The sequence below is a fragment of the Callithrix jacchus genome, chromosome 14, assembly GCF_049354715.1.
Source record: "Callithrix jacchus isolate 240 chromosome 14, calJac240_pri, whole genome shotgun sequence".
Taxonomy (NCBI): Eukaryota; Metazoa; Chordata; class Mammalia; order Primates; family Cebidae; genus Callithrix; species Callithrix jacchus.
In genome coordinates, this window is record NC_133515.1 from 66,203,908 (window position 1) to 66,225,000 (window position 21,093).

The 21,093-nt window shown below is 41.6% G+C and overlaps 1 protein-coding gene and 1 non-coding gene across 11 annotated transcripts in view; one reads left to right on the plus strand and one right to left on the minus strand.

Annotated features, from left to right (window-relative positions):
• The window catches only part of PPP1R21 (protein phosphatase 1 regulatory subunit 21), an 81,000-nt gene that overhangs the window by 1,861 nt on the left and 58,046 nt on the right, over positions 1-21,093 (minus strand). For 7 of the 10 annotated variants that reach the window (XM_002757768.6, XM_078349392.1, XM_035272606.3 and 4 more), the window contains 5 exons: positions 20,720-20,962; positions 11,844-11,876; positions 9,592-9,708; positions 5,819-5,917; positions 3,521-3,649 (listed from right to left, as the gene is read on the minus strand). In XM_002757768.6, the coding sequence (XP_002757814.1) occupies positions 3,521-3,649; positions 5,819-5,917; positions 9,592-9,708; positions 11,844-11,876; positions 20,720-20,962 (621 nt within the window). The remainder of the gene's footprint in view (positions 1-3,520; positions 3,650-5,818; positions 5,918-9,591; positions 9,709-11,843; positions 11,877-20,719; positions 20,963-21,093) is intronic. The other 3 variants (XM_017964340.4, XM_078349394.1, XM_078349393.1) reach the window with 1 other exon arrangement.
• LOC118147533 (U6 spliceosomal RNA) lies at positions 16,476-16,579 on the plus strand. Its single transcript, XR_004733986.1, has one exon. It is a non-coding gene; the product is annotated as a U6 spliceosomal RNA (small nuclear RNA).

Sequence of the window (21,093 nt, forward strand, 5' to 3'; positions counted from 1 at the left end):
ATATAAATTCAAAATGAAGAAGGGTCTCTTAGAGTTTTATTAATGGCAAGTATTTTAAGGAATAGATCAAAAAACTCTAAGAGGCTGGATGCAGTAGCTTATGCCTGTAATCCCAGCATTTTGGAAGGCTGCAACAGACAGATCACTAGAGCCTGGGAGTTTGAGACCAGTCTGGACAACATAGTGAAATGCTGTTGGAAAAGTGCAAAAAAAGATTAGCCAGGCGTGGTGATGAATGCCTGTAGTCCCAGCTACTAGAGAGGTGGGAAAATCTCTTGAACCTGGCAGATGAGGGTGCACTGAGCCAAGATCTTGCCACTAACTGCACTCCAGCCTGTGACAGAGCGAGACTCCATCTGAAGAAAAAAAAACGTCAAAGAAAACTTGAAAATTCCCTAACTTGGCCGGGCGTGGTAGCTCACGCCTGTAATCCCAGCACTTTGGGAGGCCGAGGCGGGTGGATCACAAGGTCAAGAGATCGAGACCATCCTGGTCAACATGGTGAAACCCCATCTCTACTTAAAATACAAAAAATTAGCTGGGCACGGTGGCTCGTGCCTGTAATCCCAGCTACTCGGGAGGCTGAGGCAAGAGAATTGCCTGAGCCCAGGAGGCAGAGGTTGCGGTGAGCCAAGATCGTGCCATTGCACTCCAGCCTGGGTAACAAGAGCGAAACTCTGTCTCAAAAAAAAAAAAACGAAAATTCCCTAACTTATGCTGGGTGTGGTACCTCAAGCCTGTAATCCCAGCACTCCCCAGCACTTTGGGAGGTGGAGGCAGGTGGATTACCTGAGGTCAGGAATTCGGACCAGCCTGACCAACATGGAGAAACACCGTCTCTACTAAAAATACAAAAAATTAGCCGGGTGTGGTGTGCATGACTGTAATCCCAGCTACTTGGGAAGCTGAGGCAGAAGAATTGCTTGAAAAGGCAGAGGTTGTGGTGAGCTCAGATTTCGCCATTGCACTCCAGTCTGGGCAACAAGATTGAAACTCCAACTCAAAAAAAAAAGAAAAGAAAAGAAGGCCGGGCACGGTGGCTCACTCCTGCAATCCCAGCACTTTGGGAAGCCAAGGCGGGCAGATCACGAGGTCAAGAGATCAATACCACCCTGGCCAACATAGTGAAACCCCATCTCTACTAAAATATAAAAAATCAGCTGAGCATGGTGGCGCAGGTCTGTAGTCCCAGCTACTCGGGAGGCTGAGGCAGGAGAATTGCTTGAACCCGGGAGGTGGAGGTTGCAGCGAGTGGAGATTGCTCCACTGTACTCCAGCCTGGCAACAGCACAAGACTCTGTCTCAAAAAAAAAAAAAAAAAAGGAAAAGAAAATTCCCTAACTTCTGAAGTAGCTGCAATCCAATTACCTTCAGGACAATGAGCTTTGCTGTACTCAACAAGTACCTTTCTCAATTCAAAACCAAATACCTCTGAAGTTCCAGAGACTGGAAAGTTTTCTAAAATTATGCTACTTCTTTTCAAATGTTAGGTGCTAATACAGGCTTTCTCATACTACTATACTAAAATAAATTATACATACCATGAGAAAACCCAAAACATGACCTCTTCAATGTGTGTGTTTTCTCCCTCTTGTTTTTTTTTAAAAGTAGAGAAAGGGTTTCACCATGTTGCCCAGGCTGGTCTTCAACTCCTGAGCTCAGGTGATCTGCCTGCCTCAGCCTCCCAAAGTGTTAGGAAGTATTAGGATTACAGGTGTGAGCCACCGCGCCCAGCCTGTATCTTCACTTTGTACACCTCAATATTTTTTTTCTTTTTTTTTTGAGATGGAGTCTTGTTCTATTGACCAGGCTAGAATGCAGTGGCCCAGTCTCAGCTCACTGCAACCTCTGCCTCCAGGGCTTAAGCAGTTCTCCTGCCTCAGCCTCCCAGTAGCTGGGATTACAGGTACCTGCCACCAAGCCTGGCTAATTTTTTGTATTTTTAGTAGAGACAGGGTTTCACCATGTTGGCCAGGCTGGTCTTGAACTCCTGACCTCAAGTGATCCACCTGCCTCAGCCTTCCAAAGAGCTGGATTACAGGCATGAGCCACAGCACCAGGCCAATGTGTGTGTTTTCTACCACTACTAAGAATATAATTTGTGAGTTAGATATCTCTCTGCTGGAATATGGATTATCAAGAAACTAAAAGGTTAAAGGAGGTTTTCCTCAAAAGGACCAGCTCCCCACCCCCCACTCCCTACCCGCAAGCTCAAGTTTCCTGAACCACAAGTAACTGGAGAACCATAATGAGAACCACATTGGATGGTTACAATCATCACAGAAACAGCCCAGAAAAGCATCAGAGACACCCTCCAAAGCAGCAAGAAGTCAATGAATATCATGAAACTATATTGATAAACAATATTATATAATGCAGATGCCAATGCATTAACGTGATATATTTTCCAAGAAGACCCCAAATGAACAGAATGCTGTCCTTACACCACTAGCAGATGCTAAAATAAAGCCATGGTTTCTTCGTCTCTATTTCTCCCCAGTGTAAACAGCAGGAACTCAATAAACACCTGATGAATTAAAAAGGGGCAGCAGCAGATCTCAAAGACTGCAGGCTGGAGATGGCAAATCCCAGCTGGTGGTGGTATAATACTGAATTACAAAAATGGGCTAAGCACACGATATGACACCAACTGAGTGAGCAACTGGCCTCTCGAAGTTTACCTTTCATGGCAAACAGTATATACAGTGTTACAGTAATAAAGACACAGTGTGTGGATATGCATTTCAGCCTAAACATATTACCCAACATCTACTATCTCAGTCTGGGAAAGCAGAGGGATTATGGGAAATGAAATCAAAGGAAATCTAGTTAAAATGGTAAGACATTCCAAGGTTACATGAATATTTATGAGAACAAATTTTCTAAAGTTTACTCTTCAACAGTACCATTTTAAGTCTTATATAACAAAGAGCAGTCCCCCTCCTAAAGCCCTTCGTGAGTCTCCCAAACTCTTACGCAATAGGAGCAGAAACACCAAAAATGCCAAAAACCAGTTGATACACTATTAAAGCCCTAGAGGCCAGACTGTCTCAGCTTCTAACTCAGCCAAAGACACATAATACTTTTGGAAAAAAGGACAAATGATAGTAAGAAAAATTATTTATAGATACTTTTTTTTCCTTTTTTAGAGACAGAGTCTCACTCTGTCATGCAGTCTGGAGTGTTGTGGCACAATCATAGCTTGCTGTAACCTCAAACTCCTGGGTTTAAGCGATCCTCCCACCTCATCCTCCCAAGTAGCTGGGACTATGGGCGCACACCCTCATTGGCTAATTTTTTCATTTTTTTGTAGAGATGAAGTATCACTATGTTGCCCACTCTGCTCTCAAACTCCTGGCCTCAAGGTATCCTGCCGCCTCAGCCTCCGAAACTGCTGGGATTACAGGCTTCAGCCACTGCGCATGGCCCTTACAAACACTTTAAATCTGATGTCCTTTTGTTCCTGAAATGCATAACAATAAAATACGTTAAATATTATATTTCAGAGAGACTCACATACCTTACTGGACATCTTTAGTGTGTCAATCTCTTCTCTCTGTTTGGATAATGTCTCATTCATGCTGCACAGGTGGTCACTCATCATACTTAACTGATCCTCGTAACTCCTCTTGGTAGTTGTCAGTTCATCCTAAACAGCAAAGAGAAAAATCAACACCCCACTAGTCATACCACTGAAGTGTTAATTCACAAAAGAAAAATGCGGAATAGGGAAATTACAGTTAATACTAATTTGTTGTATATTTCAAAATAGCTACATAAAAGAAGAATTGTTATGTTCTCAACATAGAGATAAACATTTGAGGCAGTGGATATCCAAATTGCCCTGAATTGATCATTACACATTGTACACAGGTATCAAAACAATCGAAACACCACATGTACCCCCTAAAACATGTACAACTCTTATATATCAATTTTTAAAAATTTTTCTTTTAATTGGAAAAGCAACCTATCAAGATAGTCTATCTGATCAATTAACATGAAGGTTACGGCACATGCCTAGCAACAGATCAAAGTTAAAAGAAATGGGAAAAAGTTTTTCTCAGCCTTCAAAATATGTTCATAATGTCTTTATAAAAATTTAAGGTTTTCTTTCTATGCCAGGTATAAAATTATAAGAAAAGCCATAGGCCCTCATTATCATTCCAAATGCCCTGAGGTTTTGCCAAGCCCTAGGTGAGGCCTACGACACATAGCCACCATCCTACACCTCAGTGACCTACAGCCCTCACGGCAGCACCTTTACTGAAAGATGCCCCCTTCATCTCTCTTCCCATCTCTCATGCTAGCTTCCACCACCTAAAATCTAATCCTGTGTGCCTAATTAATTCGATAAACAAATGTGAAGCAAAGAAGAAGTGGGTGTTGCTGTACTGCTGTGTTTTTTCCTTGCCTATCATCATGTATTTATTAATAAAGGTTTTCTGAAAACAAATGTTTAAAACCAGGCAGTGAGTAAGGAGAACCATGTTATAGCCCCACCTTTCAGTTTAGATCAATTTTATGAAACAGGAAAGAAAAGAAACAGAGTAATATGTAAAGAACAAGCCTACAGCCCACCATGATGGTTATGTACAAGGAAGGGGAAAGAAAGATTCTGTATTATTTAAGCAAATGCTGACTATAAAATGATTTAAAATTAGAATCGAGTCAGAGAAACAATACAACTACTTTTTGCCTAACATAAGATGTTATGTTTTTTGTTTTTGTTTTTAATTTTTTTTTTTTAGACGGAGTTTCGCTCTTATTACCCAGGCTGGAGTGCAATGGCACGATCTTGGCTCACCACAACCTCTGCCTCCTGGGTTGAGGCAATTCTCCTGCCTCAGCCTCCTGAGTAGCTGGGATTACAGGCACGCACCACCATGCCCAGCTAATTTTTTGTATTTTTAGTAGAGATGGGGTTTCACCATGTTGACCAGGATGGTCTCGATTTCTTGACCTCGTGATCCACCCACCTCGGCCTTCCAAAGTGCTGGGATTACAGGCTTGAGCCACCGCAACCCGGCTTGTTTTTAATTCTTTATATTCAAGCCCAAACAGACCACATTTTTGCTTTTTTTTTTTTGAGACAGAGTCAGTCTTGCTCTGTCGCCCAGGCTGGAGTGCAGTAGCAAGATCTCAGCTCACTGCAACTTCCACCTTCCAGGTTCAAGCAATTCTCCTGCCTCAGCCTCCTGAGTACCTGGGACTACAGGCATGTGCCACCATGCCTGGCTAATTTTTTATATTTTTAATATAAACAAGGTATCACCATGTTGGCCAGGATGTTCTCAATCTCCTGACCTTGTGATCTGCCCGCGTTGGCCTCCCAAAGTGGTGGGATTACAGGCGTGAGCCACCATGCCCCACAAGATGTTATTTTAAAATCAATTAGAAATACAGTGGTTACTTAAAAAGCATATCTAGAGATCAGACACCTTTGGAAAAGAAATGCTGCTTTGCTATCAAATAACTTTCTTTTTTTTTTTTTTTGAGACAGAGTCTTGCTCTGGAGTGCAATGGTATGCTATTGGGTCACTGCAACTTCCGCCTCTCAGGTTCAAGCTATTCTCCTGCCTCAGCCTCCTGAGTAGCTGGGATTACAGGCACCCACCATCATGCCTGGCTAATTTTTGTATTTTAGTAGAGACAGGGTTTCACCATGTTGGCCAGGCTGGTCTTGAACTCCTGACCTCCTGATCCACCTGTCTCAACCTCCCAAAGAGCTGGGATTACAGGTGTGAACCACCACGCCGGGCCTCAAAGAACTTTTGATGAAAAAACATTAAAACCGTTTAGGTAACACTTAACTCACCTGAAGTCTGCTGATGTTCTGACTGGCAAGTTTCATTTCTTCTGTCAATGCTTCCTTAGACTTTTCAGCCAAGGCTAGTCTTTTAGAGAGTGCTCGGCACTGTAAAATCAGAAAACATTCTATTAGTAGAAGGAGCATTTTCTAAAACCCAATTTGCTTCAGGAAAGGTTGTTAAAAAACACTTCCCAAAGCCAAAGTTACTGATTCATTCCATAGATAACCTGTTGAATATCTACAGGCATTGTGCCACACATTAGAGTACACATAAGAAAGAAGTGGCCCCACCTTTGTCATTTCAGTAAGTGAAGAAGTCTACCAACTTAAGATCAATGCCTTTTTTTTTCTGTGCTCTAGCCTGATGACCAATGGTTATATATAATACATAAGAACTTTCTTTTTTTTCTTTTTTTGAGATGGAGTCTCACTCTGTTGCCCAGGCTGGAGTGCAGTGGCACGAGCTCGGCTCACTGCAACCTCCAACTCCCAGGTTCATGTGATTCTCCTGTCTCAGCCTCCTAAGTAGCTGGGATTACAGGCACGCACCACCATGCCCAGCTAAATTCTGTATTTTTAGTAGAGACAGGGTTTCACTGTGTTGGCCAGGATGGTCTCGATCTCCTGACCTCAAGTGGTCTGCCTGCCTCAGCCTCCCGAAATACTGGGATAACAGGCATGAGTCACCACGCCTGGCCAAACCTAAGAACTTTCTACATTTATCTAGGATTCATTTATATTTATACTAGATAAAAAGAGAAGTGATTATTTCAAGTTACTGGGAGCTTCTGACCCTGCATTATGGATCCTAAGATACTTTTCTTGTGTTTTAAGTCCTTCATTAGAGACCACATTATAGGAGCAATAAAAGCTTTACAGACCTACCCTATGGATTACATGCTACCTGCAAGGGAAAAAATGAACCAGGATTGCAAAGATCACAGGCTGCTTTCTTTATCTACTCTATCCAGAGAGACTGTAGATCAAAACAAAAAAAAAGAAAAATGCTATTTCAAAATATTGTTCAAAGCGTGAAGATTAAAAGCCTCACTAAACTTCTGATAAGACCACTGACAAGGAGGATCTGTTGAGACATGAGACACATCCAAATGCTTTGTCGACATGAGGTGCTCAGAGCAGTAAAGTCATGCAGGGTGTCACCACTTCCTGTTTACCGATAAGGAAAAACAGGATAGTTTAAAAAATCTTGAATCACAATTGCACAGAAGACATTTACTAAAACAACTAAATCTCTTGGAAATAAAACAGCCTAAAAAAATTCCTGTTACTCATTGCATTTCTCACAAAATTTAGGACAGTTCAGACAACCAAATCAACTGCCTCCTATTAACCAAACATCTACTCTGTGCTCAGCAATGAATCTGACAAAGAGGAAAAGAGGCATGCATGGCACGGGTCCTCATGAAAAGGACAATCAAATCTGAGACACTAACTCAGGGAACCAAACAATGAGGATCCATGCCTGCTGCACTGCTGGCTTAGTGATTCAGCATTTCCACAGCTAGTCATTCAGTTTGCTGTTCTCCCCTTTTCCTGCATTCCAACAAGCTGTCACTATTGATCATCAACTTAAACATGTATGCACTGGCTGCTTGTGAACAACACTGAGCTAAGCACATGATTTATTTTATCAGGAAAAAGATGCAAAGCACCTCTTCACTTTTCAGCAGCTGGTCTCCTATCAACCTCTTCAACTCTAGTATAAGAGAAAATCAAAAAGTCAGGTCTCAATAAAGGGTTTATCCTTTGTTTTCCAATTTCTTTTTTTTTTTTTTTTTTTTGAGACAGAGTCTCACTCTGGCTGGAGTGCAATAGCACAATCTCAGCTCACCACAACCTCCGTCTCCTGGGTTTAAGGGATTCTCCTGCTTCAGCCTCTCAAGTAGCTGGGATTACAGGAGCCCATCACCATGCCTGGCTAATTTTGTATTTTTAGGAGAGACGGGGTTTTACCATGTTGGTCAGGCTGGTGTTGAACTCCTGACCTCGTGATCTTCCCTCCTCGGCCTCCCAAAATGCTGGGATTACAGGCTTGAGCCACCATGCCTGACCTCCTTTTCAATTTTTTTAAACAACTTTAAGCATTATAATTGTCCTTATAAAATGGACCTTTTAATATAAAGTTTTAAATTGGAGACCTTGAAGGCATTATTTTATGTTGAGCAGCATCCATTCTATCTTACCATTTGTTTCCTACTCTTTGATATCTCTACTTTCTATCTTCATTCCCCCCCTCAATTCTATGAATTGTATATAATTTTATAGATGCTATTGCATAGTGCAATAACTTTTTTTTTTTAAGGCAGAGTCTCGGCCGGGCATGATGGCTCGCACCTGTAATCTTAGCACTTTGGGAGGCTGAGGTGCACAGATCACCTGAGGTTAGGAGTTCAAGACCAGCCTGGCCAACATGGTAAAACCCCGTCTCTAAAAAAAATACAAAAATTAGCCAGGCGTGATGGTGGGTGCCTGTAATCCCAGCTATTCAGGAGTCTTAGGTGGGAGAGTCACTTGAACCCAGAGCCAAAGGTTGTAGTGAGCCAAGATCACACCACTGCACTCCAACCTGGGCAACACAGCAAGACTCCATCCAAAAAAAAAAAAAAAAAAAAGGCAGCATCACACTCTGTTGCCTAGACTAGAGTACAGTGGCACAATCTTGGCTCACTGCAACTTCTGCCTCCCTTGTTCAAGTGATTCTCATGCCTCAGCCTCCCAAGTAGCTGGGATTACAGGCATGCACCACCACACTCAGCTAATTTTCACCATGTTGGGCAGGCTAGTCTCAAACTCCTGACATCAAGTGATTCACCTTATCGGCCTCCCAAAGTGCTGGGATTATAGGTGTGAGGCACTGCACCTGGCCCACATCATGCTTTTCTAATTCTGTTATAAAAATGAATTATTTGGTAAGAGAAGAAAATGAAACAAAAATTAATATTTTGTATCTTTTAAAAGTTTTAAAATCTAAGATTTTTCATTTTATCAGTTATAGAAGTTCATTTCCACAAAGCTGTCATTTAGATATTTAAGAATATTTTTTTAAATGAGGCATATTTTGCTTTTTAACTTGCCAATATGAAAATTCCTTGAGCTATGAATGTCCATCTGTCCATGATGCTAAAGCAAGTAATCTTTAATAATAATCCTCCAAAGCATATATAATGTATCATAGGAAAGGCTACCTGTAAGTCTCTCAGCTATTTTGTAAGAACTTGGAAATGACAAATCAGTCCTTTTTTCTTTTTTCTTTCTTTTTCTTGAGAAGAAGTCTCTGTCACCCAGGTTGGAATGCAATGGCACAATCTCGGCTCACTGCAATCTCCACGTCCCAGGTTCAAGCAATTTTCCTGCCCCAGCAACCAGAGTAGCTGGGTTAACAGGTGCCTGCCACCATGCCTGGCTAATTTTTTTTTGTATTTTTTGTAGAGACCAGGTTTTACCATGTTGGCCAGGCTGGTCTCAAACTGGTCACCTGACATCAAATGATTCACCTTATCGGCCTCCCAAAGTGCTGGGATTACAGGCATAAGCCACAGCACCTGGCCTCAAATCAGTCTTATATTATCAAAATAAAGATTTTTGGTAGGGTATAGACTAGTTAATATGAACCCTGACCAAAGTTATAGACATGTACAGATGTAGAACACACAGACACTGACTTCTCTCTTACAGTGAATAGCAGGAAAACAGAGCAGTGACCTAATTCCTACAAAGGTTAGGGAAAAAACCACCAATCAAATTAAATCTATACTCACCTCAGCATAAAAATGCACTGACTTACTGTCAGCCAGCTGCAACTGAGATGTAAGTTCCACTATCCTTGCCATGTAGTGATTTTTGATTAAGTCTTCACGAGATTCCACATCTGGAACCTAAATAGAACACAAATACACATACACAGGTGCCAGTGAGATGAACCATTTCTAGAAAAAATAAAAGATAACATTTTGACATTTTCTTCTTTTTTTTGAGACAGAGTTTCGCTCTTGTTACCCAGGCTAGAGTGCAAAGGCGCGATCTCGGCTCACTGCAACCTCCGCCTCCTGGGTTCAGGCAATTCTCCTGCCTCAGCCTCCTGAGTAGCTGGGATTACAGGCACCCACCACCATGCCCAGCTAATTTTTTTTTGTATTTTTAGTAGAGACGGGGTTTCACCATGTTGACCAGAATGATCTTGATCTCTTGACCCCTTGTGATCTACCCACCTCGGCCTCCCAAAGTGCTGGGATTACAGGCTTGAGCCACCGCGCCCAGCCTAACATTTTGACATTTTCTTTTTTCTTTTTTTTTTTTTTTGAGATAGAGTTTCGTTGTTGTTACCCAGACTGGAGTGCAATGGCACGATCTAGGCTCACCGCAACCTCTGCCTTCTGGGTTCAAGCAATTCTCCTGCCTCAGCCTCCCAAGTAGCTGGGACTACAGGTGTGCACCACCATACCCAACTAATTTTTGTATTTTTAGTAGAGACGGGGTTTCACCTTGTTGACCAGGAGGTCTCCATCTCTTGACCTCGTGATCCACCCGCTTCGGCCTCCCAAAATGCTGAGATTATAGACGTGAGCCACCGTGCCCGGCCACATTTTGACATTTTCACTTGAACTTTGATGGGGAATCACTTTTCCTACCCCTCAAAGAAACTTCAGAAATATCAGATGAGTGTATATTCCAAATTTCTTTTGTTCAGCACCCTTTCTATTTCAGAATGAAGTTATGGCTTCAAGAGAACAGAACTGAAGTATTGGGAAGCCCACTGGAACCATGCCCCTCCATCCAGCTTTATTAGCCACAAACCTGACTTTCAAAATGTCTATCTGACTCCTATGCCTTCCTCCAATTGGAAGAGGGCAGGGGAAAGGGGTATATTAACTGGAATCACTAAAATCCAAACATTCTTGTTCTCTCCAAAATTATCTTAAGACAATGCTAATGCTCTTAAACACACTAATAAATTAAACTATTTCTATATTGAACACAGTTTGTGGCCTTTGTCCCAGACTGACAGTTCTACTAATGATTCAAACAATGACACGCTGTTTAGTTTAAATATACGTGCAGAAGTTCATGATTATCTATAAGAATAAATACAGCACGCAAAGAATCTACCAGCTTACTTGAACTATATTAACCGGTTTGCCAGTGGTAAGTTGGATGACTTCAGTGTTTATTTAACAGTTCTTTATAAAGTTACGTCTTATAGCAATCGGGTGTGGCGGCTCACACCTGTAATCCCAGCACTTTGGGAGGCCAATACAGGTGGATCACTTGAGGTCAGGAGTTTGAGACCAGCCCTGCCAACATGGTGAAACCCTGTCTCTACTAAAAATACAAAAATTAGGCAGGCCAGTGGCACACATCCTAAGTCCCAGCTACTTAGGAGGCTCAGGCAGGAGAATCACTTGAACCTGGGAAGCAGAAGTTGCAGTGAGCCAAGATCATACCACTGCACTTCAGCCCGGGTGACAGAATAAGCCTCTGTCTCTAAAAAAATAAATAAATAAATGTTTTTAAAAAAATAAAGTTACATCTCAGAATATTTCAAAATTCAAAAGTGCAAACCTGTATCACAGGCCAAATCTGACCTGGGATCACTTGCTTTGAGGGCAAGAAAGAGCTACCAGGTAGACTGTTCATCAAGGCCCTGAGAAGGCCTGCTAAGCTGTGCTTTTCCAGCTGCCTACTGGGGAGGACTAACACAGCTCTCAGCCTCATGTAGAAGGCCAACAAATGAAGGCCCAAGCAGGAGCCACACCGTGTCAAATTTCCAAGGCAAGTCCCTCTAAAAGGCAATTACAAAAACAGGCTATAATTTGTTGGTGACTGTCAAAACAGAACCAGAGAAAAGCAACATGGATCCATCGATGAAGGTGGAAAACACTGCCTCCACATTTGACAGAAGTGTCAGGAAAAAATAGTAACAATTGGACCAAGATGGCTTTTGCAGGACTTCGTTGACAGACATGCTGCTACATATTTACTAAGAAACAACGTGATGACAAGCACATATTACCTCACTGTCAGATGACCTGGTTAAAGTCCCAATCTAGAACATAAGAAAAAAAATATTTTAGAACACAGTATACATTTCAAGCACAATAGGTCATACACTCATAATATTTTTTCTTCTCTGTTCACACGGTTTTACACAGCATTGAGGGTACAGTACTAGAAGATCATTCTCAGATTGTCTTTTACTACAGAATATGGAGATAGGTAACTGCACTTACTATTTCTGCCATGAGGCAGGAACCAATAATTGTCATCACTAAATCCTCTATCAAAAGGCTGATTAGTCATTCTCACTGAAACCCAACAAATCATCTGGGAGACAGGAGAAGATCAGCTTTTAGCCACATTCCTACATCTATTTCCAAAGCAGTAGCCAAGAAGGGGTAAATTACGATGACCATAGTAATTAAACATTCCAAACAGAAAATACAAATAGTAAACACTCTGGTTGAAAACTCAAAAGGAGAAAGAATAAATAAATCTACTTTTGATATAATGTTGTTATCACTAAGCATAAATTTCAGATTTAAATAAAAACAAAAATGTAATTTTAAACACATTAAAATGCTGCTAGATTTTTTTCTTTTTCTTTTCTTTTTTTTTTTTGAGACAGCGTCTCGCTCTGTTGCCAGGCGCCAGGCTGGAGTGCAGTGGCACAATCTCGGCTCATTGCAACCTCCACCTCCCGGGTTCAAGCAATTCTCCTGCCTCAGCCTCCCAAGTAGCTAGGACTACAGGCGCACACCACCACACCCAGCTAATTTTTGTATTTTTAGTAGAGACGGGGTTTCACCATGTTGGCCAGGATGGTCTCGATCTCTTAACCTGGTGATCTACCCACCTTGTACTCCCAAAGTGCTGGGATTACAGGCTTGAGCCACTGCGCCCAGCCTGCTAGATTTTTTTCTAATTTTTTTTTAGACACAAGGTCTCCCTCTGTCACCCAGGCTGCAGTACATTGGTGCAATCATAGCTTACTGCAGCGTGGAATTCCTGGGCTCAAGTCATCCTCTTCTCCAGCCTTCTGAGATTACAGGCATAAGTCACAATGCCTGGCTGCAGCTAGATCTTTTTAAAGTTTGTTTCTACAGTTTAAGATTTCAAACTTAATCAGATAGTCATGATTACTGAATTCAGGTTATTGTTCAAGGTGGAGGTGCTGCATGTGCTTGGGTACAATGACAAGGAAACTACTGGAAACTCACTGTCAATGGATTGTGTAAACAAGAGATGACACCCAATAAACAGTCTTAATGTAGTCTAAATAATATCCTCCAGAGTATTATTCTGAACACTGAGAGTGTATCAACTAAATGTATACTAATGAATGTTATGCCCACCTGGCTCTATAAGAGTCTTTGATAAGATCTTTTAAAATAGAAGAGCCATAATTTTTCTACTCAACGAAGTGGAAGTAGCAATTACTCTCTTTTAGTTAAAAATTGCTTGCAATAATATTCTAATAATTTAATTTTATATATTCCAATATGACTGCATTTTATTTTATTTTATTTATTTATTTTTCAGAGACAGGGTTTCACCATGTTGGCCAGGCTAGTCTTGAACTCCTGACCTCAAGCAATACACCTGCCTCAGCCTCCCAAAGTGCTGGGATTACAGGCGTGAGCCACTGTGCTCAGCCATGACTGCATTTTGTAAACTAAACTGTGAGAAAACATCCACACCTGCTCACCCTCACCCCCTTACTCCCAGGTTATGATTTGAAAATGTGGTACAGCCCCAAGTTCTTCAAAAGCATGGTATTGTATAAATGCAAAGAAAACTTTTAACACAGATTACTTCAACATTTTTCTGATATGATACTAACAAGAGTATAAACTGATACAGTCCTTTTAAAAAATAATTTGGAGGCTGGGCATGGTGGCTCACACCTGTAATCCCAGTACTTTGGGAGGCCGAGGCGGGTGGATCACAAGGTCAAGAGATTGAGACCATCCCGGTCAACATGGTGAAAACCCGTCTCTACTAAAAATACAAAAAATTAGCTGGGCATGGTGGTGCATGCCTGTAATCCCAGCTACTCAGGAGGCTGAGGCAGGAGAATTGCCTGAACCCAGGAGGTGGAGGTTGCAGTGAGCCGAGATTGCGCCATTGCACTCCAGCCTAGGTAACAAGAGTGAAACTCTGTATCAAAAATAATAATAATAGGGCCGGGCGCGGTGGCTCAAGCCTGTAATCCCAGCACTTTGGGAGGCCGAGGCGGGTGGATCACGAGGTCAAGCGATCGAGACCATCCTGGTCAACATGGTGAAACCCCGGCTCTACTAAAAATTACAAAAAAATTAGCTGGGCACGGTGGTACGTGCCTGTAATCCCAGCTACTCAGGAGGCTGAGGCAGGAGAATTGCCTGAACCCAGTGGGCGGAGGTTGCGGTGAGCCGAGATCGCGCCATTGCACTCCAGCCTGGGTAAGAAGAGCGAACTCCGTCTCAAAAATAATAATAATAATTTGGTAATAAAAATCAAGGAATTTGAAAATATTCATGTCTTCTGATCTAGTAATTCCAACCCTGAGAATACATCCTGAGGTAATCATTTAACATGCAGAAATAATCTTACACATACAAATAAGATGTTATTTAAAGTAGCGAAAGTTATAACCAATGTCCAATCATAGGTAAACTAAGGTATAAATACATATGGCATACTATGAAATCAATAAGTTTATACTGAGTTTCTCATAATAGGATGTTTATGGTTTGTTTTTGTTTTGAGACAGAGTCTCACTCTGTCACTAGGCTGGATTGCAATCGGGCAATCTCAGCTCACTGCAACCTCCACCTCCCAGGTGCAAGCGATTCTCCTGCCTCAGCCTCCCGAGTAGCTGGGTCTACAGGTGCTCATCACCACGCCTGGTTAATTTTTCCATTTTTAGTAGAGACGAGGTTCCACCACGTTGGCAGGCTGGTCTCAAACTCCTGACCTCACGTTCCACCTGCCTTGGCCTCCCAAAGTGCTGGGATTACAGGTGTGAGACACCATGCCCAACCAATGTTTTAACATTATGCTAAGATTTGAAATTTTATGTAGTACAATCTCAACTATATATGACATTTAGTAGGGTAGAAATGTTAACAGTAGTGGCTTGATTATTCAGGATTTTTTTTTTCTTTTTTTGAGATGAAGTCTCGCACTGTCGCCTGGGCTGGAGTGCGATGGTATGATCTCGGTTCACTGCAACCTCCACCTCCCAGATTCACTTGATTCTCCTGTCTCAGCCTCCCAAATAGCTGGGATTACAGGTACAAACCACCACACCTGGGTAATTTTTTGTATTTTTAGTTGAGACAGGGTTTCACTATGTAGGCCAGACTGGTCCCTGACTCCTGACCTCGTGATCCACCCACCTCGGCCTCCCAAAGTGCTGGGATTACAGGCGTGAAGCACCATTCCCGGCCTGATAATGTCATCTTTATACTTAAAATATATGTTTAAAAATTCTATTAATTTGGCCAGGCACGGTGGCTCACGCCTGTAATCCCAACACTTTGGGAGGCCGAGGCAGGCAGATCACGAAGTCTTCACGAAGTCAAGAGATTGAGACCAGCCTGGCCAACACGGTGGAGATAGTGAAACCCCATCTCTACCAAAAATACAAAAATTAGCTGGGGGTGGTGGCTCGCGCCTAATAGTCCCAGCTACTTGGGAGGCTGAGGCAGGAGAATTGCTTGAACCCAGGAGGTGGAGGTTGTAGTGAGCCAAGATCAAGCCACTGCACTCCAGCCTGATGCCTGGTAACAGAGCGAGACTCTGTCTCAAAAAAAAAAAAAAAAATTCTATTAATTTAAGCAATGCTTTTCAATTCCAGCAAAAAACGGAAATGTGTATTGTTCTGTGCTTTTACTTTAAGATTATTGCTATTTTTTAATAATATATAATAGGTGGTTGACTATTCAAATTATAAAAGTAGGTATTTGGCTAAAAATAACAAACATTTCTAACTCTGCAACATTTCAAGAGTTAAATAAGTTTCCATTTGAGGTTACTTTTTCAGCTTCAAAGCGTCCAAACCAAAGTAATCTCCCTGTAAGATAAATTTCCTTTGTTAATCTATTAACATTGAAATGGGCACAAACTTGCTCCCAACACCCAAAAGGAAGAAGACAGAAAAGACACAAAGACAAACACACACACAGCTACACAATTAGTTCACTTAAGGGTCACTTAAGGGGTGCGGGTGTAAAAAGAAAGGCTGAAAAGTAGAAACATCAACGAAAACAGAAAACTCCACAATCTCTTTTTATTTCTATTGCACTGTGTGCAAGGCAAGACTCCAAGTTATTTTTGGTAGAAATCTGCTTTTGGTAGTTAATCTGTCTTTTGTTACAGGAGTGCTGGCTGTGACCTTTATGATAGGTGGAAAGGTATTGGGTCCTTTCCGCCCCTACACTAACTAGTTGATTTAAATAGCAGCTTCTAAAGCCACCAAACCCAAATAAGGTCATTATCACTTATGGGCCAATAGTGTTCAGTACTGAAGATTTTTCATGTCCCTAGAAATATTTTTCACTTACATATGTAAGAATAGAGCTTTCCTTTGAAAATGTTCAAATAAAAAGATAATCCCAAACTTTCAGCAACCGACATAAACAACTCAAATATTATCAGCATTGTGCTAGCTTCAGCAGCATATATACTAAAATTGGAACAATACAGAGATTAGCCTGGCCCCTGCTCAAGGATGACATGAAAATTCATGAAGCATCCCATGTCTTAAAATTTTTATTAATTTATAAAATATATATATATATATATATATATATATATATATGCTGGTGTTATCAATTCTATCACCTCAGTAAGGGAAGCAGTAAGCAAATGAGTTTATTTAATTTTTATTTTTGTGTTTTTTTAGAGATAGGGCCTCACTCTGTTGTCCAGGCTGGGTACAGTGGCCCAATCATAACTCACTGCAGCCTCAAACTCCTGGGCTCAAAAGATCCTCCTGCTTCAGCCTCCGGAGTAGCTGGGACAACAGGGGTAGGCTACCACACCCAGCTAACAAATGAATTTATGCCATCTAATTGTTTTCTGACATGCATCAGACACAAGGCCATCTTGGTTAAGAGGGCAGGGCACGGGACCAGACATCCCATCACTTATCAAGTGTGTGACTTCATGTGAGTTATCTCTTTGGTCCTTGGTTTCCTTAACTATAAAATGGAGTTATGATATACCTGTAATCTTGTGTGAGGAGTGACTGATTGACAAATACTCTGGAAAAGTCCTTAGAGACCAGTGTCAGCCACACGATTATTATAATTACAATGTCATTGTCTGCAGCACACTCCCTGGTCTAGTCTGGCCACCACCAACTCTGCTAATGAAAGTGTAAGAAGAAGGAAGGAACAAATGTAGGCAATGGAGCTGGAGGAGAAGAAATCAGACACAATGAACAGTGTGACCCCATCATTTGAGACAGACTCTGAAGGAAAAGTCTAAAGGCAAGTGAATGGGGGCAGTATCCCAAATGCCACTTGGATGGATGTTGGAATTCTTTTGTTTGTTGAATGTCCCTCTCATTACCTCATTTACGTACTGTAGCTTAAGGCTAAACCATTGATATGGGGGTAAAAACTGTCCTCTTGCCCTGTTAGAGCCAACATGCAGGACTTGTGGCTGGGACAAAGACTTGCCTTTGGTGACCACTACATGACTGGCCTGTTGAGCATGGTGACCATTCAAGGTCAACATGACCATTGGTCATGAACATTCATGGACAACCAAACTAGGAACTTTTTATTTGTTGATTACGTTTTTGCTTTTCTAAAAATTTTAATTCTTGTTGTTGTTTTGGGGTTTTTGTTTTGTTTTTATTTTTAAATGTTTCTTCTTTTTTTTTTTTTTTTTCAGACGGAGTTTCTCTCTTGTTACCCAGGCTGGAGTGCAATGGTGCGACCTCAGCTCACCACAACCTCCACCTCCTGGGTTCAGGCAATTCTCCTGCCTCAGCCTCCTGAGTAGCTGGGATTACAGGCATGCGCCACCATGCCCAGCTAATTTTTTGTATTTTTAGTAGAGCTGGGGTTTCACCATGTTGACCAGGATGGTCTCGATACCTTGACCTCGTGATCCACCCGCCTCGGCCTTCCAAAGTGCTGGGATTACAGGCATGAGCTACCGCACCCGGTTAAATGTTTCTTATTTTCTATTTTTTGCTTTTCTAAAAATTTTAAGTCTTGTTCTTTTCCCATACCTGCAAGAACAAACAGTAATTCTTTTTTTCTCCTCTGTATTTTATTATAAAAAATTTTAAACATATAGAAAAGTTGGGGGTAAAGAGTATAGTAAACATCTGTTTATCTACTATCTAGATTCAATAATTATTAGTATGCTCATTTTGCTTTACTGATCTGGGCGGATGTATTTTTTTCTAAACATGTGAGCATAAGTTGCAGACATTTTGATACCCTACCCTAAGTACATTGAAATCCATCTCTAAAAGGTAAATAATAATATCATTACCATATCTAGGAAAATTCACAATCATCTAAGATTCTGACACTGTTAAGATGTGATAAGGTCTGAAGATAAAATCTGGTTTGTATATTTAACTAGCAGGTATGCTCTGAATTAGGTGGAAGAACCATGACTTGCTCTTCAATAGCATCAGTGAGCTACAGGAGTAAAGTGAGCAGAAAAGCACAGGCCTTAGGACAGGATCTTCAAGAAGCACTGTGGCTCTCAAGCTCTTCAAGCTTGTAAAAAAAAAAGGCTTGTTAAAGAAAATACACCTAAAAGACTCCTTTGATCACGAGGGTTTTTCCTTCCTGACTTCTCTTTTTCTACATTTTCCTAATTTTTTACAGTGAGCAGAACAATATAATTAGAAAACATTTTTAAAAGTAAAAAGTTCTATAACATCAATAGAAATGTTTCTTCACTTTCTAAATCACTGCAATTACCAATAAGGCAAGAAATACAAAGTTGCAAGATGATGTGCCAACATTCTGCCTCATAAAAAACAACCTGATGGGTTTCTATAGTATATGTATATTACAAAGCTTTATACTCTCTAGGAATATATCATATAAAATTGGGTAAAAATTGTATTTGTGGTCATTTCTTTTTTATTAATATTACTTGTTTTTGCTTTATTTCACTTTTGGTAGAGACAGGGTCTCACTAGGTTGCCCAGGTTGGTCTCAAACTCCTGGGCTCAAGTGATTAACCCACCTCAGTCTCCCAGAGTGTTGGGGTTATAGCCATGAGCCACCACTCACGGCTTCCTGTGGTTGTTTCTCTTTTTTTGAGACGGAGTTTCACTCTTGTTGCCCAGGCTGGAGTGCAAAGGCGCGATCTCAGCTCACTGCAACCTCTACCTAGCAGGTTCAAGCAATTCTCCCACCTCAGCCTCCTGAGTAGCTGGGATTTCAGGTATGCACCGCCATGACCGGCTAATTTTTTATTTTTAGTAGAGATGGGGTTTTCTCCATGTTGGTCAGGCTGGTCTGGAACTCCTGACCTCAGGTGATCTGCCTGCTGTGGCCTCCCAAAGTACTGGGATTATAGGCGTGAGCCACCGGGCACGGCCTCCTGTGGTTATTTCTTTTCTTTTCTTTTTTTTTGAGACGGAGTTTCGCTGTTGTTACCCAGACTGGAGTGCAATGGCACGATCTCGGCTCACCGCAACCTCCGCCTCCTGGATTCAAGCAATTCTCCTGCCTCAGCCTCCTGAGTAGCTGGGACTACAGGCGCACACCACCGTGCCCAGCTAATTTTTGTATTTTTAGTAGAGACAGGGTTTCACCTTGTTGACCAGGATGGTCTTGATCTCTTGACCTCGTGATCCACCCGCCTCAGCCTCCCAAAATGCTGGGATTATAGGCATGACCCACTGCGCCCAGCTCCTGTGGTTATTTCTATTAAAAACATTAGGTGTTCGGTCCTTTGATAGAAACATAATAACCCCATATTATAAATGTTTTTATAGAAAAACAGAATCATCTTAAATTTAACTTACTGTATCTTTTCCAAGAACATAGCCCTCACCATGAGGAAGTCTCATGTAAAAATCACAGAAAATTTAATGGTTACGTTTTTTTTTTTGAGACGGAGTTTTGCTCGTTACCCAGGCTGGAGTGCAATGGCGTGATCTCAGCTCACCGCAACCTCCCCCCACTGGGTTCAGGCAATTCTCCTGCCTCAGCCTCCTTAGTAGCTGGGATTACAGGCACGCACCACCATGCCCAGCTAATTTTTTGTATTTTTAGTAGAGATGGGGTTTCACCATGTTGACCAGGATGGTCTCGATCTCTTGACCTCGTGATCCACCTGCCTCGGCGTCCCAAAGTGCTGGGTTTACAGGCGTGAGCCACCACGCCCGGCCCTCATGGTTACTTTTTGAATGAGATATCCTGCTTACTACCCTGCTTTTTTTCTAATGCATATGGATCACTCCTGTTATGATCTAATGTGTAATTAAGATGGTTACTGTAGCCTGGTGTTTGTGTCCCCTCCCACCCCCAGAATCACATGTTGAAATCCTATCCTCCAAGGTGCTGGTATTAGGAGGTAGGACATTTGGGAAGTAACCTAATAGGATTAGTGCCCTTACAAAAGAGACCCCAGGGAGCTCATCTGACCTTTCTGCCATGTGAGAACACCATGAAAAGACTGTTGTCTATGAACCAGAAAACAGACCCTAACCAGACAGTGAATCTCCCAGCACCTTAATCTTGAACTTCCCAGCCTCAAAAACTGTGAGAAATAAATTTCTGTGGTTTACAAGATGCTCAGTTTATAGTATTTTGATATAGCAGCCTGAATGAACTAAGACAATGGTTAACGTTGAACATTAGATCATTACTAATTAGCATTTAAGAGAAAACTGAGGGCAACCAAGAAGACACTCACTAGACTGGTGCTCTGAATGGGCTCTGACATAGCCTTAGCTGTGGCTTCATCCTGGCCAGCAGCATTTGACACGGCAGCATTTTCCTGGGCCAGCCCAACCAACTGGCCACTACTTGTACTCCTCAGCTTATCTGCAATTCGCTGGTTTTCTTTCTCTAGCTTGATTTTGGCTAACTGTGCTTCCAACATCCAATGTTCTTTTTCCTGTTCCAGTTTAGAAATCTTTTCCAAACTTTGTTGAACCTTGAAAAGGAATAGAATGTTGTATCTTAGGGAATAAAGCAGATAAAACTTAGTAGCCAAAAAACTATTTTACAGAATATAAACCAAAACTACCCCACAGAGGTAAAAATATAATAATAAACATTGACCTT